General features: G+C 40.6%; 1 protein-coding gene across 20 annotated transcripts in view; it reads left to right on the forward strand.

Moving 5' to 3' along the window:
- CADPS (calcium dependent secretion activator) overlaps positions 1-26739 on the forward strand; it is a 589311-nt gene that overhangs the window by 495471 nt on the left and 67101 nt on the right. For 7 of the 20 annotated variants that reach the window (XM_066244444.1, XM_066244440.1, XM_066244437.1 and 4 more), the window contains 6 exons: positions 6991-7137; positions 10456-10611; positions 14277-14424; positions 20633-20647; positions 21515-21589; positions 22468-22551. In XM_066244444.1, the coding sequence (XP_066100541.1) occupies positions 6991-7137; positions 10456-10611; positions 14277-14424; positions 20633-20647; positions 21515-21589; positions 22468-22551 (625 nt within the window). The remainder of the gene's footprint in view (positions 1-6990; positions 7138-10455; positions 10612-14276; positions 14425-20632; positions 20648-21514; positions 21590-22467; positions 22552-26739) is intronic. The other 13 variants (XM_066244438.1, XM_066244442.1, XM_066244447.1 and 10 more) reach the window with 3 other exon arrangements.

Consider the following 26739-nt stretch of genomic DNA (forward strand, 5'->3'; position numbering starts at 1 on the left):
CATCTTTAAGTGGCTTTCTGAATTGAGACCCTCCCTCTACTTTACACTGTGTAAGACTGACAAAGAAATTAGGGGGGCATAAAGGGGAACAAGCATGCCATTATGGAGAGTGATCTGACTTTGGGTGATGGGTACACAACATAATCAACAGTTCAGACACTGTGGAGATGTTGACTTGAAACCTGGGCAGTCTTATTGAGCAATGCCACACCACTAAATTTAATTTTCTTAAAAAAACGAACTTAATACAAAATAGCTTTCTCAGCCCCCCCTTCCACATCTAAGCCTGGAGGGAAGTGCCAGCAGGTTAATAAGTAGTAGGTTTTCATTTGCAAGTACCAAGAAATCTAAATTTTAGCTTGTAATTCTCCATTCTGTAATGGTCTCTTAATATGGCCATACTGACTTTTAACTCAAGCAAATAAAACTGGGCTCCTTGATCAACAAGGGCTCTATTATTTTTAATGCTCACTGTAATCAAGACAGTTGTTCTTAAAGAAAAGTTGTGAAAGGAAAAGGTTAAAATGAGTAATGGTCACATTTTGAAAATAGCTATGGTCTTATAATAGCATATACTTGCTTGGGTTCAAAGGTGAAGGCTACTACTGCTGACACACATGGGAGGGAATGACTGGAGCCTCCACTGGTTACTACAGGGCCCTGGAGTTAGGGCCTCCCCTCCACTCGCTAGCCAGAGGTTAATAAAGACAGTTAAATTGTCTTCTCACCTGCAAAACTTATTTTTTAAAATGTCCCTACTCAGTGTCTGAGAATTGTCATGAAATTCTGTGACAATGTCACTAAAGCCATTTTATAATCTGTTAAATTCTTCAGAAACCAAGCAAATTACTGCTAATTCCTTTTTAAGCATTGAACATTCTTAATACTGTCAGAAGTAAAAGTAGAATCAAAGTCATTTTCACAGTCGGATATCTAGTCTGGGAATATATTGTTGGGGCTTTTTTTAATGATTAAAAAATAAAATTTAAACTTCATGGATCAGTAATTTAAAGATCTAAAAATTTAAAAAAATCTAAAAATTAGTGGAGGTTAATAGTTACACAAAAAATAACTTGAAAATCTTTTATGCTGATGTGTGTGTGTGTTTTTAGTAGCTTTTAACATGCTTGTGGTTTGTTCAATTCATGCTAAATAGTACATGCCTTTCAGAGTATGTAGAGATATTTGAAAGTGCCAACTAAAACATAAGCTATATAAAATTCTTTGAAGCCACACGCATTTCACCAGGGGTTTGTATACAGAACGTAGGTGCTGAGGGCAGACTGGCAGGGTGGCCAGCAGAACTGACAGGTGACAGAGCTTAGCGACATCCTTTCGTGCTGGGGCACTCCCTCCCCTGCGAGGAGAAGCAAGTGTGAGGGACCGTTTACCTGACCAGCGAGAGGCTGGATAGTGAAGCAGAGATTCATTTTTCTTTGTGATTTTTTCCCCAAGTAAAGAATGAATTTTGGGGGGATGTTTTTCACCAAGCTTCCTCTAAAGCAAGAAACTGACTTAGATAAATAGACCCCGTTTTCTGTCTTCTACAGTTTTGCCGCACAATCCCCTCTATAGACACGCCCGCAGCACAGACCACAGCCTTTCTTTCAAACAGTTGTAACACTCCATCCTGTTCTTCCACCTTTCTAAAGTCATGTTTATAGGCACCTGATTACAGGTTAAAAGACTGAGTGATGCCTATAAAAGCTTTCTTCAAGATAACTAGAAAAACAGCACTCCAACAAACTTGCTAAAAACAGATTTTGAATGTTCTTCTGATTTTATTTCAAAATATGGCCATGTAAAAGAAAATGAGATATAGCCATCATTTGGGTTTGATACAAGTTATTTGGCAGATAGGATAAAATGGCTAAATCCTAATGCCATTTCTCTAGCAGAGCGGCCCTCCATCTCTGCGAGGAGAGGAAAGAGAAGCTGCCCCTCAGTTTCCATTAAGCCTGAGAGAGTCACAGTTAGATTCTCTATGCTCTGGTGGAAAATGTTATCACTTAGCTGCTAACCAGAGCTGAAGACAGGCTGACACTAGAGCCATTGCCCTCTCCCAGGTAGCCATCAGGAAATGCCACGGGGATACCACCCACAGTGGGGCAAGTGGTTCACAACCCTCCTGACAGCAATAAATACCAGCTTTTGGTTCTAACTAGCAGGTGGACCACATTTCCACCAGCTCTTTAGAGTCGGTTCACTGTTAGGTCATCATGGAAGAAAATGTCTAACCCAAAGATTGCCAAGTGTAGTACCCTGTCCTCACTGCCCTTGACATCTCATCTCTCAGTTTCTGCTTGAGCACCTGCAGGCGCAGGGAATCCATGTTTCATGGCTACTCTTTTCAGGTTAGGATGGCTCTGAGTGGGGAAACTGAACATCGCTTCTTGATATATGTGCATGGGAAAATCTGAATTTCTCAAAATGCACTTTATCTCTCTCTGCCTGAGATTTACATATGAAAAGTGTTTTTTTAATAGTATCATTTTCCAGATTGTCAAAGATGTCAATATCTTAATGATAATAAACTGTCAAATCAAAGACACTTGAGTGATATGTAGGTGGCCTGGTTTGTAGACAAGTCCTAGACGTGGAGTCAGAACTCCTGACTCTGCCAGTAATTTGCTGGGCAACCTGGGGCAAGGCAGCGGACCGTTCTGAGCCTCGGTATCTTTCTTTGAAAACAAGGACTTTGACTACCCAAGACTTTTCCAACAAAACATTCTAGAAAATGTGATTTTTCATGTTCACTCTATAATCATATTTGATCACCATAGCCTACCTAGAGTGGGGCCTGGGATATAACAGGTATTCAATCAGTATTTATTGATTAACTGGCCTTTATTAAGGAACCCATACTGGCTGAAGATTGTAAGAATACACTAGAAAAACTGTGGGTAATATAAAAGAAAAAGGTATATTCCTCTGATTGGAGATTTAAATCTAGTTGGGTCTAAGCAACAAACACATAAAAGTTATTTTAAATATTCACCATTGTTAGGCCAGTTGGCTCAGTGGTAGAGTTTCAGCCCAGTGTGTGGAAGTCCTGGGTTCGATTTCTGGCCAGGACATACAGGTGGAGCGCCCATCTGCTTCTTCACCCTTCCCCCTCTCTGTTTCTCTCTTCCCCTCCCGCAGCCAAGGCTCCATTGGAGCAAAGTTGGCCTGGGCGCTGAGGATGGCTCCATGGCCTCCACCTCAGGCACTAGAATAGATCCAATTGCAGGGGAGAAACACCCCAGAGGGGCCGAGCATCGCCCCCTGGTGGGCATGCCAGGTGCATCCTGGTCAGGCACATGCAGGAGTCTGTCTGTCTGCCTCCCCCACTTCTCATTATGAAAAAATACAAAAAAATAAATAAATTTTTAATTTACGTTATATTTACCAAATAGCCCAAGAAAGAGCATAGAGTAGAGGGTCTGAAGTTCCACTGAGGAGTCATGAATGGGGCAGCTTGGAGACAGGTTTCAAGAGGGGCTGAGGGGCTGGGAAAGAACATGGGAAAAATAAAAGTATGAAGGAAGTGGGGTGTGCGATAGGAACCGCATGTAGAAACATGAAGGAAGTGGGGTGTGCGATAGGAACCGCATGTAGAAACATGAAGGAAGTGGGGTGTGCGATAGGAACCGCATGTAGAAACATGAAGGAAGTGGGGTGTGCGATAGGAACTGCATGCTCGGGGGGGTGGCATGGAGTATAAAAGAGGCAAGCGATAAGGGTGGAGAAATGTTTGGGACGTTCTATAATTCTATTAAGTTTAAAACTTTATTCTCTAGGTTATGCATTCAAAACAGGGTCTTTGCAACTCCCAAAGCTGGTGAAAATTGGTTCTTGGAGTAGGAGAGGGCAAAAAAAATCTCACTGTTGTTATACGTGTATGCATATACAGTATATTGGTGTTACTGAATTTTCATGGGGAAGGCAGTTGGGTGATCTGACGGTGATAACAAATAAAAGGTTGACAAATACCGCTCTAAACTCTAAGAAGGTATCAAAGAGTAACCATGCCCCAGAGTAGGGATCAGACCTAAAAATAAGCACTAGGAGAGACGTTAGTGTCCAAAGCACCAAAATAAGACAATATGTATTACATATATTCAGTAAGAATTGGCTCATAAAGTAGAAGACATCTGTATCTTAAATCTAACCCCATCCATAAATCTAAAGCTTCTTTGAGAGAAGACCCAGCCATATTGTTTCTGCATGGAAACACGATAATGGTGATAATTAATTCTAGAAACAAGGAATGCCTCTACCCCCAGTCATTTCCATCAGTAGAAAAGATGAGGTGCCCACATATTTGTGACTGTCATCCACGTGGGAGAGAACAGATGACAATTTTTCAATCCCATGTTCCAGAGATGGGCCCTTTGCATGAATGGAATGATCCATTTTCAGCAGTGTGCCCAAATGAACGAGTCTGATTTTTAACATAAATTAGTTGTTAGGATTGCAATTCACACCTCTTCTACTATTCAGAGATATCCAATTATGATTTTCTCAGAGAAGCATGATGGCCTGTTTAGGTAGTTGCGAAAAGGTCCTCTAAAATAATTCATTATATCCATCAGCAACTCCAGGAGCCTCATCTGACCCAAATGCTACTAAAAATTTTCCTTTTTTGACAAATATATTAGTGAAGTATAATGCTTTGAATTGCTCTTTAATTATTAATATAAGTTATTAACATCCAAATGAAATATTGATAACATTAGTGATAATACCATATTATTTTGCTAAAAGCAGAAATATCAAGCATGTTTCAGTCTTTTAAAAGTAGAACATTATAATATGTCACATGAAGGAAATGTTTCTGAGTCTAGTGCAGTAGTACAGCCAAAATGTCATATTTTACAAATACAATATGTTTTGATTAATATAAGTATTTTTTTGATTTTTGTGTGCAAAACAAAGCTTATTTCTAATTTGTATACCCACCATCCTCTAATATGTTTAAACTGAGTTGCTTTTGCATACATTTGTATGTTATTCATTTCTAGCTACTTTTAATTTGCTCAGAATTGACATTTTAACTTTCCAGACTGCCATCTCTAAAGATCTCCTAATTCCTTGGTCATTATTCAGTGTGTGCATCATTTAATGATCACATTTGCTTATATAGGCTTACACATGTCTCAGTGAAAATCGCCAACCATTTTTGTTACATGGTAGTGTTGAATGCTGAGAATCACCAGGGACTGAATTCAAAGGGAAATTCCCTGCTTAAACGGAGAAACGTGGAAGGAAAAGTCCCATTTCCCTTCTACTTCATAGTCATAGTTAGCTTCTTCACTTGACCATTCCCACAAGAGCATGCTTTAGTCCCAAGTAGAGAAGTACAATTGGCTTTCCCACATGTGATGTATAAAGGACACACCTGTGAGACACCTGTTTCCCTTAAGGAAGAGAATGCCAGTTTGGCCATTTTACATTCTAGGTTTTTCCATCTACAAATCAGGGCTATATTATCATTGTGAGAGAACAACTTGTTTCTAGAAGGAGACAGGTGTCCAGACTATGTACAGGGGCCAGAATTTCTGACTTATCAGGAGGCTTGCCCCCCTAAGCAAGCCCAGAGGCTATTCCAGCCTTTGCAAGAGTTCTGTTAGTCAAACACAGCTTGCCCGGGGCAGAGCTGCTTTGGCAAAACTTGCTGTTCTCCTACAAGATCCAAAAAGAAAGCCTCAACTTCTTTGCCAAAGTGCTGTCAACTCTATTTAAACAGGAAGGCTCCTCTCTGCTGCAGAGTTAGGCTGGGCTCTGCAGTGCCAGTGACTTTGGCTGGATGGAATACCCTTCAAATGCCACTACAGAGAAACGCGTTGCCAGCTTGGAGAGCGGTATATGACACAGTCCCTTCAAAGAGATATGGTTGATTCAAGTTGAGGTTACTGTTTTGTTTTATTTTCTCTCTCTAGTCATAAAGACATCCATCTTTCTTTCATCACATCAGTTGATCAGTCTTTGTTCAAAAACAAAAAGGTTCTATGAGATCACATTTTAAAACAATTTAATTTTTAATTTAAATCTTAACTTTTTATAGAAAAATACACAGCTTTAATTTTTACAAATGAAAAACACCTACAGAACAATCACACGGATCAGAAACAGCACATCCCTAGCAGCGCCAGAGCCCCTGTCATTCACGCTAACATCTCTGTCTCACTGTCACGGGTAATTACTGTAACACGAGGCCACAGTTTAAATCCACCTGTGGTCAAAGAATTTACTATAGAGCTGAATTTTGGATTTTTTCTTTGTGTGTATGTGTGTGTGTAAATATTTCATTTAATTAGACTTCTTTTGGGAGTGGAAGTTCCCATTTTCTTTAAGTGTTCTATGAAATTATTTAAAGCTAGTCACTTTTTGATACAATTCCTTCATCTTCACCATCAACTCTGATGCTCCATTGCACACACATCACTCTTTCCAGAAGTAGCAGTTGGAAAGAGTTCTGTTCCGGTCCACCACCATTACATATGCATTCACATGGTGAATTTTCTGTTATATCCTGTATCTAATATCTGGCCTGATGAATGTGCCTCTGTCCAAAATAAAAATAAAAGAGAAATAAAGTGCTCTGTCATGTCTATCAATCCCAGCTACTTCAGAGCGGCCCTGCCACAGCAACGCCAACAATTTCATGAATTCTTAGTATGAGACCAGTTAGAGACTCTCCTGGCAATGGGTTTGGAAACTGTAGACCCTTCAAAAAGGCATTTCAATAATGTGATCATTATGGACTGGTGTCCATGCATGTCCATGCTTTTGAGTCACTCTATGATTAATTTATTTTCCGTTAACTTCTGTCATTTCTCTCTGACTGAGCCACATGAGCGCTGCCGATTGTGAGCTGCTTTCTGCAGTGCGTTCGCTGTTGTCTTGCTGTGGACTTAGCCGATTTATTTACAACTGTCGTGTGCTGTTGCCCATCTGCATTGTCACTGTGATGGTATTTTTTCTTTCTGTCTGTTTCTTCCACAGGAGTTTAACCAGTAACCTACCCAATGTGAACCTACCCAATGTGAACCTTCCCAAAGTACCAAATCTACCAGTTAACATCCCTCTAGGCATCCCACAAATGCCTACTTTTTCGGCACCGTCATGGATGGCTGCTATATATGATGCTGAGTGTGTATTCAGTTCACATTAGATCTATTTAAATTTAAGTGATCTTGGCATGGATATGTATTGTTTATTTCTATACATCCTATATAACAGAGATGGAGAGGGATAATTAGACATATTTTGCTGATCATACAGAGACAATATTGTTTATTTCTGGCATGCGGCATGTTAGTAAGATGTTTGCTATATATACAGCACTAACAATTTGTCTTACGCCCACTGAAGGCTTGAGGACTATGTTTTACTTCCTGAATTCTTTTGCAAAAGGATTCTGCCCATGTTTGGGGGCTTTCTCTTATTTGTTTTTTAATGCAGGTGGCATGACTTCAGGAGTTATTTATCCAAAAATAGTCTAGGAGATCTCTTTCATGGGCTGGCCACTCATCTCTGACCAGATTTAAATCTAAGAGGGAAGCATGTTTACCTAGAAGCTATTTTTTTAAATAAAAAATTTCTAGAGACTGTTTAAACCATGAAGTATATTTCTGGTGTCAGCAAATAGCAGGATATATTAACAGTCTGTTCAGGGCTAAATGAAAAGTTCTGAATGGATCAAACCTCATTCAACTCAGGTCATAATATAGTACAGAGCACTGAGATTCAGTAGCAGGATATGTAAATTGGAGACGGCAAGGTTTTCACAATCAATAGTTAAGGTTTTGGTCGCTGTCGGCTCTGTGGTCTGAGAGCAGAGACAGTCTTGACGTTCATCCACACTGATGCTAGGAGTGCACTGGGCGTGCTGCTTCGGGAGGCCAAGCCTTTCCTTTAATGCCAGCCAGCAGTTTGGGGGGATGGACATCGAGCAGTCATTTCTTCTAAGGCTCAGGAAATGAATCTTCTTTTTCCCCCTGAGCAAGAAGAAGACCCAGCACCTCCGTACTCCACCTTAGGGAAACAGAATTGGAACCACGTGCATGATTTAATAAGTGAAATAAGGGTTGGCGATTCTGCGCCCTCCTTTGATCTTTTTCTTAGAGCACAGCTAATTATAGGCCAGATAAGCTTTTTTCTTGAAAGAATAAATTGGCACGTTTTCAAAGAGAAGTGTTATTATCAAAGGAATAAAAAATGATCTGAAACTGGCAGTGAGTTTTGAAATCTCGAAATCACATTCGTCAAGATGGCCCTCAACATTTTCATTTCTGCTGTAATCGGGTGGAGAACAAGGCAGGGAACCACTGCTCCTGTGGCTCCTCCGCAGCCGCCTCCTCCGCAGCCGCCTCCTCCGCAGCCGCCGCTGTCAGGCCTGTGCTCGCTCAGGTCCGCAGTGAAATCCCAGAGTCGGGGTCTGATTCTCTCTTAAAGGCCAATCAAAACCTCCCAAAATTTATATCTGAAAAAAAATCTTCTAAAAACATAAAACATATTCATGCTAAGATGACTATATTAAAAGTTAGGCTAGGTATTATTTGTTAATAATTAAAAAAAATAAATATCTGAAAGCTTCTTTATGTGCATGTTCTGTGACATTGTTTTTGAAAAGATATGAATCAAGACATTGTAATAAAGCAGATAATAGTCTATGTTCAATTAATTAAGGCATGAGTGGGAACACATTTTAGTAACCGCTCAGCAATCAAAATAATCTTGGTGCTATTGCCTTAACATTAACAGTTTATCTTAAAAATAAAAAGAAAATATTCTTTTCCTCATGTCAAAACTTAATAATAAGCTCTTCAAAGAAAAAGAAAAAAACCCTAGAAGAATTTTTTGAAACTCCGAAACCAGATGGGTGTCAAAATGTTGTTGTAATAAATACCAATTATTGCATTCATATGTACTTAATGATTTAAAACATACAACCATACAGTTCCAAAACGGGGTTTAGACTAGACAAGTTGGGGTTTCTTTTTCCCAAGCCTAGGATGGGGTCGGGGGGAAGGCTGAACTTTCGTGGAGAAGCGACGCACCCCCCACTTCTGAACAATGCTTGTGACAGTGTCTGGAAAGAAGGCATAGACGCTCGGTCACCCACCAGGAAATGCCTGATTCTATATCTTTTCATAATTCGAGTTTCCTCCTTTGCCACCTTTCATTTTTAAGGACGTGTTTCCATGTTACCTGCTCCTTCGTGTCAGATACATCTATGTACTGACCTCAGACTGGTCTGTCCTTGAAAACATTTCTCCGTTGGTTGAGGCCGTAGGCTCCCTCTCGGCATGTTGGGAGTGCGCCCTTCCCTACCCCGCAGTAGCTGTGTATGCATTTATGCACTAGCTATATTTCTCTCTGAAGCATTAATTCAATGCAGCTGGCATCTGTCACAATAGAAACACCCACTCTCATCTGTTTCTATAGACGATGTCAGAACAAGTGGTAATGCATGGTGTGTTGGACATTTTATAAATTACTGTGTTAGCATTAGTGGTATGCGAGGAAGGGGGTGGGAGGTGGCCACCCCTCAGAGCTCCAAATGGGATTGTTACAAAACAGAAAGCCAGCCAGAGAAGGGCAAGAGGGTGAGAGAGGGACCACTTCCCAGACACAGGCTATCCATGGATGCCCAGGTAAAAGTCTCTTTGATGTCATTGTACAGAAAGAAATCAAGACCAATTTCTCCATCTGTACAGAGGACTGGGTAAGATGGTGCAATGGTTAAAGAGAAAAGCTCAGGTTCTGAGCCCTAAAGCTTTGAAAGTATCCCTTGTCCACTCACCTCCCCCCAGCCCAACCTTGTCCTGGGGCTGCCTATGCAATGAGCTGGTCTATTGGAATAATAACCAATCTGAACAAGATTCTTGGATTCAAGGTATCCAGGTGTACTCGTCTCAATTTGAGTCACCCCAATTTCTTTCCAGCTCTTCAAGAGAGAAAGCAGGTCCTCGCTCACCACTTTGTTAGCACTGTCCTTTTGAAACTCAGAGTCTGTGCAGTCTCCAAGAGGCCTCTGTTCTGGACAGGAGCTGGGGAAATGCATGAAACCCGAAATTTTAATAACTGCATGTTGCCATGTAGTTATTATTCGCTGAGACTTACTTCTACCTCTGGTTCGTGGCCTTCATCTGAATCATCACATGTGTTAATGTGATTATTAAAAGAAGGCTGATTTTTACCATACACTGTTCTCCTGGCCATTATGGGGCAATACCTTCCTCAGACTTGTCACTGGTCTGCAATAATTGGCTGAACTGAGTCATGTATGGTAAAACTCAAAATCTGCCGGTGGAGACTGCCCCCACCTCCACTGCCAACACGCGTCGTTTTGTATGTTGAAGCCAGTGTTTGCCTTAAGCCTTCTAGTCCCCAGTTGTCTTTGTGTCACCTTCCAGAGCCCGAGGCCAGTGGGTGACTCTTGTTTTCTGATTTTTATTCTGCTAGTAACGGATCGGGCACCTCAGAAGATCTGTTCTGGAAGCTCGATGCCCTTCAAACCTTCATTCGGGACTTACACTGGCCCGAGGAAGAGTTTGGGAAGCACCTGGAACAACGGCTGAAGCTGATGGCAAGTGACATGATTGAATCTTGTGTCAAAAGGTAAGCGTAACTGCCTGGAAAGGGTCTGTATGCCTTCCCCACCACGCATTGACTTGGGAAGGATAGATGGCCACTCTTTCAATTGGCCGTAGTTGGGAGTTTTGTGAAGAAGGTGATTGCTTGTCAAGGTCAGATGGGTCAGGAACTACCCGAGTCTAGTTCTGTTCCCCTGCCCCCCACCTCTCCCAGACCAAGCAATGTGGTGGCCTGTTTCTCCTTGAGCTCCATGAGGAAAGGTCTCCTGTCGGTTCTTGTTTGTCCCTGTAGCCCTGATATCTAACAGTGTCTGGCACAAAAGACTTAACAAAGTATCTTTTAAATGTAAGAGTATCTGCATGGATAGCTAGATGAAAATCAAAGGAGTATATACAATTCCAGAGCCAGTGTATCCAGTGCAGGTAGCAGGAACCTAGTGAGTTTTCAGCCTTGTGGGTAGGACTTCAGCTGTGTCATTCATTCTGTATATGTAAACTATTAGCTGTCTTGTGGAAAATCTAACCAGATATCAATAAGAGGGCATGAGACATTTTGCCTGCCTTGTCACAGTGAGGTAGGAAGGCTGCACTTCAAGTTCCCAGGTAAGCTGTTCTGAAGGCAAGGAGAAAAAAATAGGAGAACACCATGCACTCATTCAACAGAATTGTTTGAGCTCCTCCTAGATGGCAGGCACAGCACTACGTGCTTGGTGTACCAAGGGCTGCATCCTTCCCTCATGGAGTATGGGTGCCTATATATCCTCAGATTTGACACTGTTATCATCACCCGGTCTATCCCCAGACATACACCCAAGTTCTATTTTCCAGTTCACAACTATTCCATTATTTTTCCTCATTCCAAAATATGTATATACCACAAGCATTGCAGGCACTGCAAATCTCCAGATGTTATGTAGTTTAATGGATGGCCCAGTTGTGGGAGTTGGGGGCGGGGTTTGGCTGGAAGTGCTCTGAAATCTTGGAAAAAGAAAAGAGAAGTAATAGCATCAAAACTGGAAACCAAATGGGCAGAAGAACAACACCACCCCAGGTAGGCGAGTGTCTCAGCGGGGGTTAGGAAAAGAACCAAATGCTATGGAGAATCTGGCCAGTGTTTGCTGGACCTCAGGGACACGTTGAGTCCCAGTGATCTATATTTTGTGTTTTGTTTTTTCTTCCCACTCTTAGAATCAAAGGCAGGCATATTTCTCAAACCCAAGGTCAAAATATTTCCTTTGGGTTTTGAATCTCATCATCTCCTGCATAGTCGATCAATTTTTGTAAAAGCCAATCTTTTCCTATGGTCAAACCATTTCAAGGAAAAAACTGCTTGTAAAAATAGTTCATCTGCAGCAAAATGCTCTTTTCTGGTCTGCACTAGGGGCTGCAATATATTAGAATTAAGACTTGCTAACTTCTGATCCGTGCACACAGTACAGAAAAATACACGAGTCCTTTTCTGAGGAGCCAATCTTTTGAGCAGGGAATAAGTAATAGGAAGATGACAAATTGGTGTGAAAGGTGAGCAGTGGCTCTATTTTATCCCTTATCACAAAGCTTTATGGGTCAGCATATCACAGAGTGGGAGCTCCTCGGAGGCAGGGAGTGTAGCTCATTCATTCAACCTCCTCACCCGCCCCAGGTCCCAGCATCATGCTTGACACACAGTAGCTGTTGAGTAACTCCTTACTGGTAGAAGTTGGTCAACTGCACATGTACCCCTGACCCTGGTGTCTCTTTCAGTGAAGACCCCTGTCATAAGCACAAATATAGTCAAGAGCAAATAGAAGTGGAAATATCACCCCAGATTTCCAGAGTCAGAGAGTAAAACATGAAGCAATCCTGGGACATTTTAAGATACAGAATTCATATTAGTAGAGCCTAGAACCTTTGCTTTCCTCTCTGGAACAGAATAAATGGTTCTAGGACAACATAGTAAGGACAGGAGTTCATGGATGTAAATACTCCAAAAAGTCAAATTGAAATTATTTCTTTGATGGACTTCACTGAGCCTCTAGCCTAGTCTATATCAGGTACTGTACTCCACACAAAACAAGTCACCCAGCTCTGCCTTCCCGGAAAGTCAGTTGGATTAAGTGGCCTCTCCCTTCCTGGCTTTTTGGTCCCGGAGAGCGCTCTCAGTTACATTGATGGTGCATTCGCTTCCTCTTTTCAGTCCCACATGCTAAGGGCTGTGAACAGCTTTCCTGTGAAAACAGAAGATGATAACTTCATTGTAAGGGATCAATTTAGCATTTCCATTTCTCAAATTGGGCCAGAACTGGCATGTGAGCCTCAGAAGATCAGCACAGGGACCTGTCCAACTCAGTCCTCATCAGGCCTCCTGTTCACAAAACCAGAACATGATGTATTTTCAGTGTAGCTTAAAATGATCATCACGATTAGAAAGCTACTTCAGTGTACAGAGCCTTTAGAAGCCAAGATACATTTATCCTTATCATGATCATATAATACATAGGAGTGTTTTAAGGCATTCTTTTTTTTAGTTGTTTTCTTAAGAATTGGGCTTCCAACCTTAGAAATTATACTTGGCTTCCCTGCATGCACCCAGGGTGTGTTAGCAAGCTGGCATCCTTTCCTGAGCTAACTAGCTGTGTGGTCCATCTATGCACTGTTAAAAAACTGCTACAAATGCCTCTTAAAGCGATGCTTTCCTGGGGGCTGCATGGTCTCCAGAACCTGACCAGGAACAATGCTGAAAAGGTGCATTGGACAAAAGAACCTTTAATAAAACCACTTACTACCCAGGTGTTTTACTTCAAAGACATGTGATGATGTGACCCACTTCTCTGAAACCTTTTAAAATATAACTGGTCCCCTTTATAATGCTGATATCAAGGATTAGATCTCACACCTGAATGACCAGCTGGACCTGTCACACCAGGCTTTTTCTGTGAGCAGTTAGCCTACTGCTGGGATCGTAGTTTGACCTAAGTCAGAATTATGTCACATTAAGTTCCCACCATTATACAAGTCTTGATTTGGTAAGTATATTGTGACATTTATTATTTATAAAAATAATATATTCTTATTGCAAAATAAAAACACTGACACTGCAAGCTAACACACCAACCTAGTGGACATCCCCCAATGCCTCTTCTGACTTCAACCCTCTCCGCAAAGGTAGCCATCTTATGTTTTTAGTCTTTAAAGCAATATGATAAGCTTGTTGGATTTTTTTTTCTTCAGTGTCTTTCAAAACCAGAATTAAAAAAAAAACAATAAATGCCATTTAAGACGTTTCTCTACCATGAGATTTTGAAGATTAGAAACTGCTTTTTTTGTTTGGTTTTTTTAATGAAGTGATTCAAGGTAGGCAGTTGCCAATGTGAGAGAACTTACATATGCTATAATGCTATAATTGGGTTTTTGTTAATTCATTTATTCTTCTGCAATTAGGCTTCTCCATAGCATGTAAACTATAGACAAAAATACAGGAGCTACAGGTGTTCCATGTCCTGCTGAGAAAGAAGGGTGTGCATGGCTGTCTCCCTGAATAGGCCTGCCTTAGTTGGGAAAGTCATTTTAAAAAGAACACATGTGAAGTCATTGTTGATAGAAACTGATTACAGCCTTCAATTTTCTTTTTCACTGACCTCTCAGAAAATGTCTCCTCCTCCTGCTGCCATCTGAATGCTGAATTGGTCTTTTCCCACTTTGTTTTAATAGAACCAGGATTGCATTTGAAGTTAAGCTGCAAAAAACCAGTCGATCAACAGATTTTCGAGTCCCACAGTCAATATGCACCATGTTTAATGTTATGGTTGATGCCAAAGCTCAATCAACAAAACTTTGCAGCATGGAAATGGGCCAAGAGGTAAAAAAAAAAAAAAAAAAAAAAGAAGAAATACAGATCTTCCTCCCCTCCATTGATCATGTAGAAGAAAACTTCACAAATTCCTTCCATCTACACTAATCTGCTAGTTTCAGAAATATACTGGGACATTTGTGGATTAAGCCACAGATGAATGTTTGGTATCTGTTTGTTAAGTAAAAGTCTAAGGCATGTGCTAATGAGCATGCCAGTCGCGTGGAAGTGATTCCTGGCTGGAATTGGGTGGCCGTCAAGTTCCTTGAAGTCAAATGATGTTTGATGATCTTATTTATTAGGCTGGTATCTCCAACAGATGTTTGCCAGAATGCAAGTCATTTTCACATTTGCAGTGCATTTTATCACTCTGAACATCTGGACAGCAGGAGAGCTCTCTTTTCTGCATCGGGCATCTTCCAGGGTGTACGATGTGAGATCACCTCGCTACCCAGTCCACAGCAGCGGGTTCTGAAGTTTCAAGATCGCCAACTTGAATTGTTCTGAGATTGAGTTGACTGTGAATCTTCCCTGACCAAAAGTTTAGTCCTTTCTAAGTTTCCAGTTCCCAAGTGGTATTTTAAAATGTAAGGGAGAAAGAAACAGCAACTTGGGCTTGATTAAAGACTACCATGATCAGTTTTCTCTGATGGCCTTAAGCCAGCTAGATATTCATATACCAATTTAGAATTAATTCAGAAACATTTCTGGCAACTCTCATGTTGTTGCCAATTGGCATAAATTGCTCCTAAATGAGATCTTTCGATACCAGCCCTACATGCTCAGAATTTTTACTAAATTATATTTGCTCTTTATTCGTTATTTATTTTCTCTTCCAGCACCTTCCATTTTTAAATGTGGGTCGGTGGTATTCTCTTCCTGGCAAGATCCTCTTTAACCTTTTTCCTCCAGATCAGCTTTTTTGGCTACTCTCGGTAGCCTCTGCTCCTAACTATCTTGTTAGGCACCTTTCCCTGGGAGTTATGCTCTAGGCACTGGGGTCAAATGCAAGGGGATCTCTTTCCTGGCTCCATCTGCTGCATATGAATGATCTGGGGCAGCTGTTCTCAAACTTCAGTGTGCATCAGCTTCTCAGACCCGATTACTGAGTCTCACCCCAAGAGTTTGTGACAGGTCTGGGGTGTGATCCAAGCATTTGCATTTCTGACAAATTCTCGGTGGTACTGAAGCCGCTGGCTGGTCTGGAGATCACCCTCTGAGAACCACTGGTCTGGAGGTTTGGTATCCAAAACTGACTTAAGGAGAGGCACGTAGGCATGCAGGACAGCCTCCTGAAGAAGGTTCGGGTGGGTGCTTTGGCCAGGGTGTGCTTGCACTGGAGCTGGTCAAGTCAATCTGCCTCTTTGGGCCTCAGTTTCTTCATCTGTAAAATGAGAGCACTACTCTTCTTTTATTCAGGCTCTTTTTAGCTGTAGAATTACTTCTTCAGACCTTACCCAAAAAGGCCAGCATGTGAAAAAATAAAATTAGAGCCACTCCGGATGAAGTTGGGGGCATAACCACCCACCCACACTTCTCTGGGTGACTGCACACTCTCTTAGGTCTCACAGAGCCTGCTTAAAAAACCCTGTTTTGAGAGATCTTTAAGAATGTGGGTAATTTCCAGAATCCTATCCCTTCTGAATTTTTCCCCCTTTGGAGCTTTTTTCTTTTTAATTGAGCAATAATCGACATACCAAAAAAAAAATCTGTGTTTTAAAGTACACAATTCAGTAGTTTTTAGTATTTAACCAAGTTGTGCAACCATCACCACAATCAATCGTAGGACACTTTTATCACCATAAAAAAAAAGGAAACCCAGACCTATTAATATAATTCCCCAACCTCAAGTAACCACCATCCTACTTTCTATTAATAAGGACTTGCCTCTTTGAGCATTTCATATAAATGGAATATACTAATATGTGGCCTTTTTTTACTTCTTTCACCTGGTACAATATTTTTAAGATTTATCAATGATGTTACATGCAGCAGGAATTCATTCCTTTTTGCAGCTAAATAATATTCTATTATATAGAGCTGCCATATTTTCTTCATCAGCTCATCAGTTTATAGACATTTGAATTGTTTCCACTTTTTAGTTATTATGAGTAATGCTGCTATGAACATCTGTGTAAGTTTCCATGTGGACCTATGCTTCCAAGGCTCTTGGATATATACCTAGGAGTGAAATTTCAAGGTCCTGTGGTTAATCTCTGTGTAAGTTTTTAAGAAACTGCTAAACTGTTTTCCAAAGTGGCTGCACCATTTTACATTCCCATCAGCAATGTATGAGAAACCTTATTTCTCTACGTCTTATTATGTCTCTTTTTGAATTACAGCCATCCTACTGGTATCTCACTGTGGTTTTGATTTGTAGTGATGTTGGCCATCTTTTCGTGTGCTTATTGACTATTGGTATATATCTTCTTTGAAGAAATGTCTATTTAAAATTTTTTGCTCATTATTAAAATTGGGTTGTCCTCATATCATGTAGCTATAGGAGTTCTTTTTATATTCTGGTACTGAAATATTATCACATATATAATTTATAACTATTTTCTCAAATTGTGTAGGTGTTGTGTTTACTTTTTTTGGTACTAATTCTTTAAACCACAAAAGGTTGTGTTTCATGAACTCACTCCTCAGAGTTTCTCGAGGTGTCCATTTGAACTGAGTTTCACAAGGATACACTGCCCCTGGGGGAGGTTGTTATACTAGGAGTACCCCCCCTTCTCCTCAGCAGCTTTTCCCACCCCTCTTAGGATGACTCGGTTGTAGCCACATGTAAAGGACTCCCACACACCTGATCAGACAGCTAAGTAATCATTCTTTCAAACAAACGAAGTCACTCTGATCTAACCTTTTTTCCATTTGAGCCAGGGCTTTGAGAGAGTGGTGAGACGGGGAGAATTGTTGTCACAGACCCCAATTGAAACTCTGATGAAAATACTTTCACATAATTTTACTACATAATTTCAGGGGACCTGTGAACTTTGTTAGGACAAACTAAAGACCTTAGATGAGAAATAATTAAGTCTCCTGAGGGACCCTGCTCTGTGGCTGTGGCCTTAAGTAGAACTGCAATGGGAAGTCCATGCAAATGGTCTCTCATGAACTGCTCGCACTTTTTAGATTGGGGATATTTATCTCCAAAGTAAAACTTAATCATTAAGATTAAAATAGCCAAGGATGACTGGAAACATCCTAAAATTGGGAGAATAAATAAAAGATTAATTTTTTTGTTGTTTTCATTTTGTGAGTATTTGATATTAAACTTGTATTATAGATCTAGTTACTGATATCTGCTTCCACCTGAATTCTAATGCCATCAAAGTGTTTTAGACTAAACACTGGCCAGGTGATACAATATTCTCCAATTTTAATATCACTTCCTGAATTTCATCACTGGGGTAAAGTATCATCTAAAGGCAGCTGTTAAAACATTTGTTAACCATACTTTTCCATCCTCAATATTTATTTTTTTCATTAAAATTTGTGAAGCAGCAATAGAGAGGAAATTATGTATTAAATAGTTTCTCACTTGGTCTAGTGTGTTTTCATCTCATTTCCAAGGTCAGATGGTCTTAACAGAAAGACAACATACACACAATCTGTTCCATGACAAGGCAGAGTGTGCAGCTCAGGGAGTCAAGTGGAATGATTTCCATGAAGTGATTGTAAATTAGCAACTTAACCCATTTGGAAGCAAAAATGAACTCCCAAACTTCTCATGCCATTTAAGAGTAGTAGTTCTCTTGCTATCAACATGATCTAGGGCCTCAGAATAATCTAGGAGTATTATTATTATTATTATTATCATCATCATCAAGCCAATCCAAGAAGGCCAGTAGAAGGGACTGAAAAAACCCTACAAAATTAGGAAAGATTTTAGGCCCATACTGAGATGCAGATGAAATGGATAGTTATCTGACTGCAAGAAATTTTATGACAAGATAACCTAGTAGGGGTGGAGAAATGGTAAGTAAATGGTGCCCCAGTGGTATTGACACCCCTTCAGGGAACTTCACATCTGTGTGAGACAATTACTCTCCCATGAAAGAGCAGAGTAAAGGCAGAGTACTCACTATGGCACCAGAAAAGCAAGTTAATCAAATAAGTCTTGGGAGAATCTGGAAAAACCAATCCATGTATTTTATAATTATTTGTATAGGAATGGGGGCTACTTTGATTAGTACCCCTGTGCTACATGACAAGCAGAAGTTTTATTTAATTGAGATTATAATTTACCATATTTCCCCAGGTATAAGATACCCCCATGTATAAAACACACCTTAATTTTGGGGCCAGAAATTTGAAAAAAAAGTATTATATAAAGTTATTGAACTCAAGTTTTATTCATCATAAAAGTCATACAACTCCTCAAGCAGGAAATGCAAGTAAAAAAACCTACAACCACTGTATAAAATGCACCCAGTTTTTAGACCCCAAATTTTTCAAAAAATAGTGCGTCTTATACATGGGGAAATACGGTACATATAATGCAGTATATAGATTTTAGATGAGTTTAGAGAAATGTAGACACCCATGTAATCACCATGTTAATCCTTAGTTATGGTAGCAGTACTGTTGCCATTAGAACTTCTAAGTTTCTAAACCTTGTTTCATTACTTTGCTAGATGAATATTCTGTATTCACAACAGGGATAATTCTAGCCCCATTGAGAACATGAGGAAATAGGCAAACAGAGATGACATACTCAAAGAAATACCATCTGGAAGTAGAAAGAAGAATAATCATATCAAAATACTTTTTTAATAAGCAAAATAAAAGAAATGTGGACAGGAGTAGAGATAAAATATTCATATAGGAGTCAGAGCTATGGAAAAATTGAAAGCAAGAAGAAGGTCCCAGAAACCACCATGTCTTCATATGCTTTTGTCTGGACTTTTTAGAGAATTGAAAGATTTGAAGTTCCCCTACTTCTGAAGAGAAAGCTTATTTGTCTTTCAAGAAAGACTTTGCTAATTCCTCAGGATAAATTTTGCCTAAATCTTTCTTGTTTGATGTATAGAGAACACTTGTTGGCTATTTGTCAGTTCAGCCAAGTTTTTTGAGAGAATGTTTCTGTTCTCTATGATGTTCTTTGCTTGTTTAGAAGTCCCTCATTTACTATTTCATACTATTGTATTTTTGCCTACAACTAGCTTCTCTGAGCTAATTCAATCTCAATTAATTAAATAAAGGTAATCACTTATAGCAATCCAGAGACTACCTATGAGAGGGAGGCCTTGCATGGGCAGGGGCGAGAAGGTGTGTGATCTGGATCTTATCTCAAGACCCGAACGTGAACTTGGGGCCCTATCAATATTCCTGCATTCCATTCTTCTGATGTCTCTCTGTGTTTCTAGCACAGAATTCTGCAGATCGTTTTTGCATTTAGCTTCATGTTTATGCCACTTCCAAGTAAATTCTTTGTGAAGTTAGCAGCAGAGACAACATGGGTTCTATTTATTAGGACTATACACTATAGGCCATTTACTTTCTTATGTTTCTTGAATCAAACTGAAAAGAAATTAAAATGAGATGACTGAGCAATCAGACCATCTCTCCCTATGCTTGTCTTCTACTTTATGAACTTAAACAAATAATATTGGAATTGCAATTATAAGTTAACAAAATGTTTCCACATCTAGACCCTCATTAGATCTTCAAAATAGATCTATGAGTCTGAGAGCAGGAATGCTAGGAAAGGATGTGGCCCTAGTTTTTTACCAATAATAATAATAATAATAATAATAATAATAAAAAACAGATCTGCTAACTATCTTTAAACAGGGTTTACCTCATTCCCATAAAGAAGTCAGTAATTTGTGCTGGCTTCCCCTCCCCCATCTGTCCTAGATAATAGTGCTACCTATTTTTTTTACAGATGAAGCAACCAAACTATATTTTCTTAAGTAACATAACTAACCAGCTTTGCACTGGGACTTTATCTAGGTCTTCTAATTATGAACAAAATTTCCCCATGCCTTTAAACAAATTAACTTAATTCACATTCCTTCGCTCACCTTACTAATTCTGGGTGCCAGTTATCAGAATATCAAACTATGTTAATAGGGCTTATTATTTCTGTCGTTTTCATAGTTCTTTGGATGGTTTGCTTAATTTTTATTTTCTCATGTGTCCTTTTGTCCTAATTTTATTTGCACTGTTCCTTCTTTTTTTTTATTCCTAATTAATCATCCTCTGAAAGTTTGCTAAAGAGTGGGTAAGTGCATTTTCCTTTCCAAATAGCAATGTTTTGCATTGTTATTTTTTATTAAGGAAATATGGAATAATTCAAATGGATATTAAAGTGATTTAATAAATGTCAAGGAGCTGGCATACAGCATTTTCTGTTGAAATTGCTTTTTCTTTTTTTTCCTGGCATTTGCAGCAGATTTTTGTTTGTGTTGGGGTTTGTTTTTGCATTACTATTTAAATTTGATAACCGACAGCAGCAATTAGGGAAATTGAAAACTTGATCGCAGTCTCATTAGAGGCTCTAAACCTGGGTCTGCTAATCCATGAGTGGGGAAAATGAGTGGCAGTGACAGGCTTCAGGATACCACACTGCCTTGGCCCTGAGTCAATACCCTGATCCAAAACCAGGGTTCTGGGGAGTTAACCCAAAATAGCTGAAGGGCTCAGAACAGTTTTTGCAAAATCATTCACAATGTGTTGGTCAAATTTCCTTTGGGAGGATTCTACTTCCTAAGCCACATCTCCCAGCAGTTTTCCAAAGGTAATTTTTCACCTCCTGTATTAAATTATTGTGGTATCGTGCTTTGTAAGATCCAGATCAACACACTGCCAGTCTGTTAAGCCACCCAGGCAAGCTACTTGTAAGTGAGTGTATCAGAACCATTGAAAGCCTTGAGTAAGGGACATTGCACCTAGTAATTTTTTAAGAGCTTCGGATCTCTCCTCATGAAAGACCTGGTTTCAGAATCTTATAGCTGCTTTTAGGACTGTGGAAATAAATTGGGTCTGTGGGCCAGGTTTTATTTGTAAATTGCATTGTCTAAAAATTACTGACTGATGCAATGCCATCACCTCCCCAACATGCTAATATTTGTCTTTCTGTGTTCTTTAGCATCAATACCATTCAAAAATAGACGAACTAATTGAAGAAACTGTTAAAGAAATGATAACACTCTTGGTTGCAAAGGTAACCTTCAGTTTCAGGTGAAATGTTTCATTGTGAACATTGCTTTGTTATGCCTGCATTTCCATTAAAATGTAACACGTTAAAAAGTTGAGCTGTATACTTATATCTCTCAGGAAACATGATTGTACCTCACCCAGCCTAGATCCGAATGATTTTTCTGATGATTGCGAGCCGTGTGAAGATAAATCGATGAAGTGGCATGTTAACTTAATAAGAATTTGTCCCCAAATGTTGCACTAGGTTATGTGGAAAATGTTTGTTTTGTTTTTCAGCACTGACAAAGTTAGATTTTTAAATACAGAAAGTTAAATAGTAATAAGGAATTCTGCCATCATGAAAAGCCCCTTCTCTCTAGTTTCACATGCAGCGAGAGTCATAATAAAACATAAAAGTCAGATAAAGCTATTTCAGTCACCCTCATGAATTACAGAATTTTAACTAAGTAATGTTGAATGAGAAGACATTTATATTTGCCAGTGCTAAACTTCTGTTTCCCCCAAATTACTGATAAAATACAAATAAAAATAGATTGGATTAAATGTAGTGCTAATATGTAACGTAAAAACGGCTCCGCGCAGTTTTGGATTTTAAAAGTGCATTTAATATTATCGCACGCTATATGCAGCTCAATAATATTTTGTCACTTTGCACTTCTGTAACATTCTCTATTTGCAATCACATAATAATGAAGAGAAAGCCGGATAAGTCAGATATTTCTATGTAAAGCAGTCTATTCCTTTCCCAAAAGCTGAACTCAAATAATACAGTACAAAAATGAGCAGAGACCCAGTGCTCGTCTCTGTGTGGTCGGAAAATGTGGCTCTTTATTGGAAACAATTTTATTTTGAAATAATTCTTTGTTTTTTCTGTTTTACTAGTTTGTGACTATCTTGGAAGGCGTACTGGCAAAATTATCCAGATATGACGAAGGGACCTTGTTTTCTTCTTTTTTGTCATTCACCGTAAGTAAAGAGCTTTACATTGTTATTTTTATTAAAGAAATATGGAATAATTCAAATAGATAAAATGATCGAATAAATGTCAAGGAGCCAACACAGGAGGAGGGTGCTGTTGTGGTATCCGGTTTCTGTTTGTGTGTGTGCTAACTGTGTCAGCAAGTACAGATGAGAGCACGAGGGGAACGAGTGGGACATTTGATAATGGCAGGTCATCCAGAGCCATTTCCGTTTCATCTGTGAACAAACAATATGTGTGTGTGTGTATGCATGCACACACACATGTCGCTGTGTGTTTGGAACCAGAGAGAATTGCTGGCCTGAGCCCACCTTAGCTTTCTTAGGCAAATCACTTAACATTTCTCAGCTACCATTTCCTCATCTGTGAATTAATTTTAGAGATTGTAAATATGTAAATATGTTTTCTTTGATCCTCACTGTATATGGTACACTTTTGTTACCTGAATTATTAGTTGCCCACATTTAAAAATCAGGCAAATTCACTTAGAAGTTTGTATTATAGAGCTTTCTTTATAAAGCGGAGTCTGATGGAGATGAGTCCCAGTGGTCTCCACAGTCCAGACGTGTTTGCCAGATTCCAGAAGCTTCCTAGCTGTTCCACTCCTTTACAGACTGGCCTGGGCTTGGAGGCACTTGAGTTTACAACCTCTGGCGCAGGTGATCAAGTCTGTACAAAATCTGAGAGGCTCTAATTCTGTGCTGGAATTGGGCCCAGCCATAGAAGTTAGGTGGCGGGCAGAAGCCGGCCTAATTCTCTGTAGGTGAATAGTGATGGTCACCATAAGGGGACTGCCCCAGGAGCTCGGTTCTGCCGCCCTCCTGTGCTAGGTGGGCTAGTGCAGGAAGGGAGGGAGAGCTGACAATGCCATAGGAAACACAGTTTAGGGCCCACTATCTATGGGTCTTTAAAATAGCCTTACTTTAAACCAGTTAGAAGGTGACGGAAGACAATTGGACTTTGGGCAATGGAAATGCAGCATTATCAAATGTCAAAATAACCTAGAGATGTTTTCTCTGAACATATATACCCTGATTTATCAATGTTACCCCATTACAATTAATTTTTAAAAATTTATTAAAAAAATAAGTAAAAATAAAATAGCCTTACTTTATGAAAAGATTTCTAAGAGGGCATTGAATGCCACGACAAGGCCCAGCACAAGGTAGGAGGTAGCACATCATCATCTTTGGAATCCAACAAAATTGAATTCAAACCCTATTGCCAATATTACCAGCTGTGTGATCTTGAGTAGGTATCTCATCCTCTCTGGGTTTGTTTCAGTTTTGGTTTTGGTTTTGATTTTAAGGAGGTATGTGTTTATGTCATTTTGCTTTGTGTATTTGCATGTGCATGTTAATGGCAGTCAACCAACAATGTTGTGTGGAAGTGGAGAGTAAATAATATCTTCCATAATGGACTCTTGTGAGGATAATAACATAAGTGAAAGGGCTTAGCATGGTCCTAGCACATAGTAGCCCTCAATTAAAAGCAAATACTGTTAATGAAAGACATCTAATATGTTTACTATATATAATGCAGACATACATACACACAAGTTCTTTCTAAATAGGTTCTGCTCTTGTCTTTCCCTAACCCATACAGACTTCCTGAGGAATTAAAGAAAATATAGACAGAAAATATTTAAAACAATTCTAGATAGCATCCACATATCTTCATGCCCTACTTGTTTTGATATGTAACTTTGACCTTCCCAGGTATGAGGACTGACCTCAATCCCAGAAAGCGTAATGATCCCTGTCCCTGGAATTTATTGGCGAAGGTGGGGTGGGAAGAGGATTGTGACAATGGGAATTTTATCCAATTTCACTCTGTAGGACTGCCCATAATGTGTCACAGCTGAAAGAAAACCTATCCAACCCACTCCTTTGACAAACAGAGAAACCAAGGCCCAGAGAGGGGGAGTAACTTGTCTAAGGTCATACAGCAATGGACAGAGTGGGGACAGGAGCCAGCTCTCCTGCCAGCTTCCCCCTACCACTGAACAGCTTCCTGTGGAGAGTGGGATTCAGCTGGCACTAGAAGGCAGATGGGCAGATGAGTGGGGAAGATGCATGAAGAAGGAAGGATTCAGGGCACATGAGTGGGAAATATTAGATAATCTCTTATTGCTCAGTGAAGTCATGGAAATGGTGAAAAGAGGCAGAATTAAAGGCAACATTTCTGGAAAATGTTCTCCTGACACCCACAAAAGATGCCACTTTCTTTGAGTCTTCATTTTGAGCAACTGTTTTTACTGCACTGGGCTGGAACCCGTGAAAACCAGGAAAGCTTCTCTGCAACTTCCTGAGCAGAATGCAACCCACCAAAGGCCCCCCTCAATCCTGACTCAGCAGGAGGACTGACGAAAGGTGGGGCCATGGCAGCAATGTCAAGGACATGGTTCCACAGAGATGCTCACGGGAACATTTGGAACAAAGAACACTTAGCAAAGCTTATGCAGGAGTTCTCAAGCTGAAATTGTCAGCCTCTCATCTCTCTTTTCTGAGACATTTTGCAGCCACACCGCATGCCTAGTGAAGTCCCTGCCACGGCACAACACTTCAGTGCCGTTGCTGGGCCTAAACTTCTCTTCCTTAGTGACACTTTGCCCACGCCATGGCCACCCTCAGGCCAAAAGCACCCACTTATCACTTGCAGCCTGTACTCCCATCTCCTACTAGTGTTCCAGTGTTGAGACCACAAGCTGTGCTTAGAGGTGGCAGGAATATCTCCACAAGTGGATTCTGAGCTCTTGCCCAAATCTGAAAGGGCCTCTGGAGACTTCCTGCCACCCAGTCGTGTTGATTACCCTGGAGTGGAGTGCAGGGGAAAGGGTTGAGCAAAGGACACAGGTGCTGTGGGATCAGTTTTGAAATCAACAATGGGAGAATCAGAAGTGAGTCTGGGACTGGGGACAAAGGCACAGGGATAGGGCTGACACCCTGGCAGGGTTTCCTTAACTCCCCTCCCGTTTCTGATTCAGTTCTTCAAGTATTACTGTGCACTTACCACATCCCCACCTCAGCAGGCCTGCCAAGAATGAGCCATGTGCTCTGCCCCCCAGAAAGCTGACAAGTATCGACAAATATGCCACCCTTTCTCCCTCTTTCTCCCGCTGAGCGCCTCCTTTCCTGGGTGGGCTTGATTTCATGGTCCAAGCCAGACATTTTGGAAAACGTCTGCAGTGCACAGAGCAGGCAGGAATATTTATTTCTCATCTCCATCTGCATTGCTTCCTCTCTTGGAGAGGAGCTGGGGAGGAGGGAGGATGAGATGTGGCTTCTCTGTGCCAGCCCGAGAGGCGCCCAAGCGCACCCTGCCCCTCCTCCCTCCCAGCCCCAGCAGCAGTCGCAGCCTGGGATTTATGGAGGCAGGCGCCTTTGGAACTTTGGAAGATCAGCCCAGTTGGAAATTGCAATTAGCAACTATCTGCCCATTTCTCCTGCCTGCAAGATGTGCTTTTGTGTGGGTTGCCTGCTTGCAAGAGTCCCTATTTGCAGGTAGCTTCACACTGTTCTTTTAGGAGGCAAAGAAGGGGGACAACCAGGTGCCCAGGTCCCTCTCCCAGCAAGTTAAATCCTCTCCTTGGTTCTGTCGAGTGTTAACTAAAATGTTGGTTCTGGAATCCATTCATTTGCCCACCAAACATATATTTACTGAGCACCTATGGGTCATGTGTTGTTCTAGGGGCTAGGGCCACGCCTCTGTCCTTCTGGAGCTCACGTTTAGGGAAGCAGACAGACAATATAAAAGGAAAGGAGGGTACAGAATAGAGGAAGTGCTGACAAGGCTGCAAACTGGAGAGAAGGAGGAAGAGATGGAAGGCAGAGGATGCGTTAGCTCAGCCAGGACAGTTGCGGATGGGCTCTCTGAGCTGAAACTGAATGGGCCAGCTACAGCTACAGAGGAGGGGAGAGCCTTCTGGTCAGAACAACTGCAATGGCCAGAAGGCAGAAAAGCAGGAAGGATTTTTGCGAGAAATGTTGGAGGTAACAGAAAGAAGATTTAGGGATTGAGTAGATGCTAGAGGTGGGCCAAGGTAGAAGGCCCAAGAATTGTGTTGTACTGAGGGGCTCAGCTGAGCTGAGTGAGTCCTGAGAGTCAGTGGGTACAGAATGAGGAGACCTGGGGTAGGACCCCAGCTCCGCCCCTCACCAGGGAGCTGTGTTACC

This window comes from Saccopteryx bilineata, chromosome 10 (genome assembly GCF_036850765.1).
Source record: "Saccopteryx bilineata isolate mSacBil1 chromosome 10, mSacBil1_pri_phased_curated, whole genome shotgun sequence".
In the NCBI taxonomy this organism is placed as follows: domain Eukaryota; kingdom Metazoa; phylum Chordata; class Mammalia; order Chiroptera; family Emballonuridae; genus Saccopteryx; species Saccopteryx bilineata.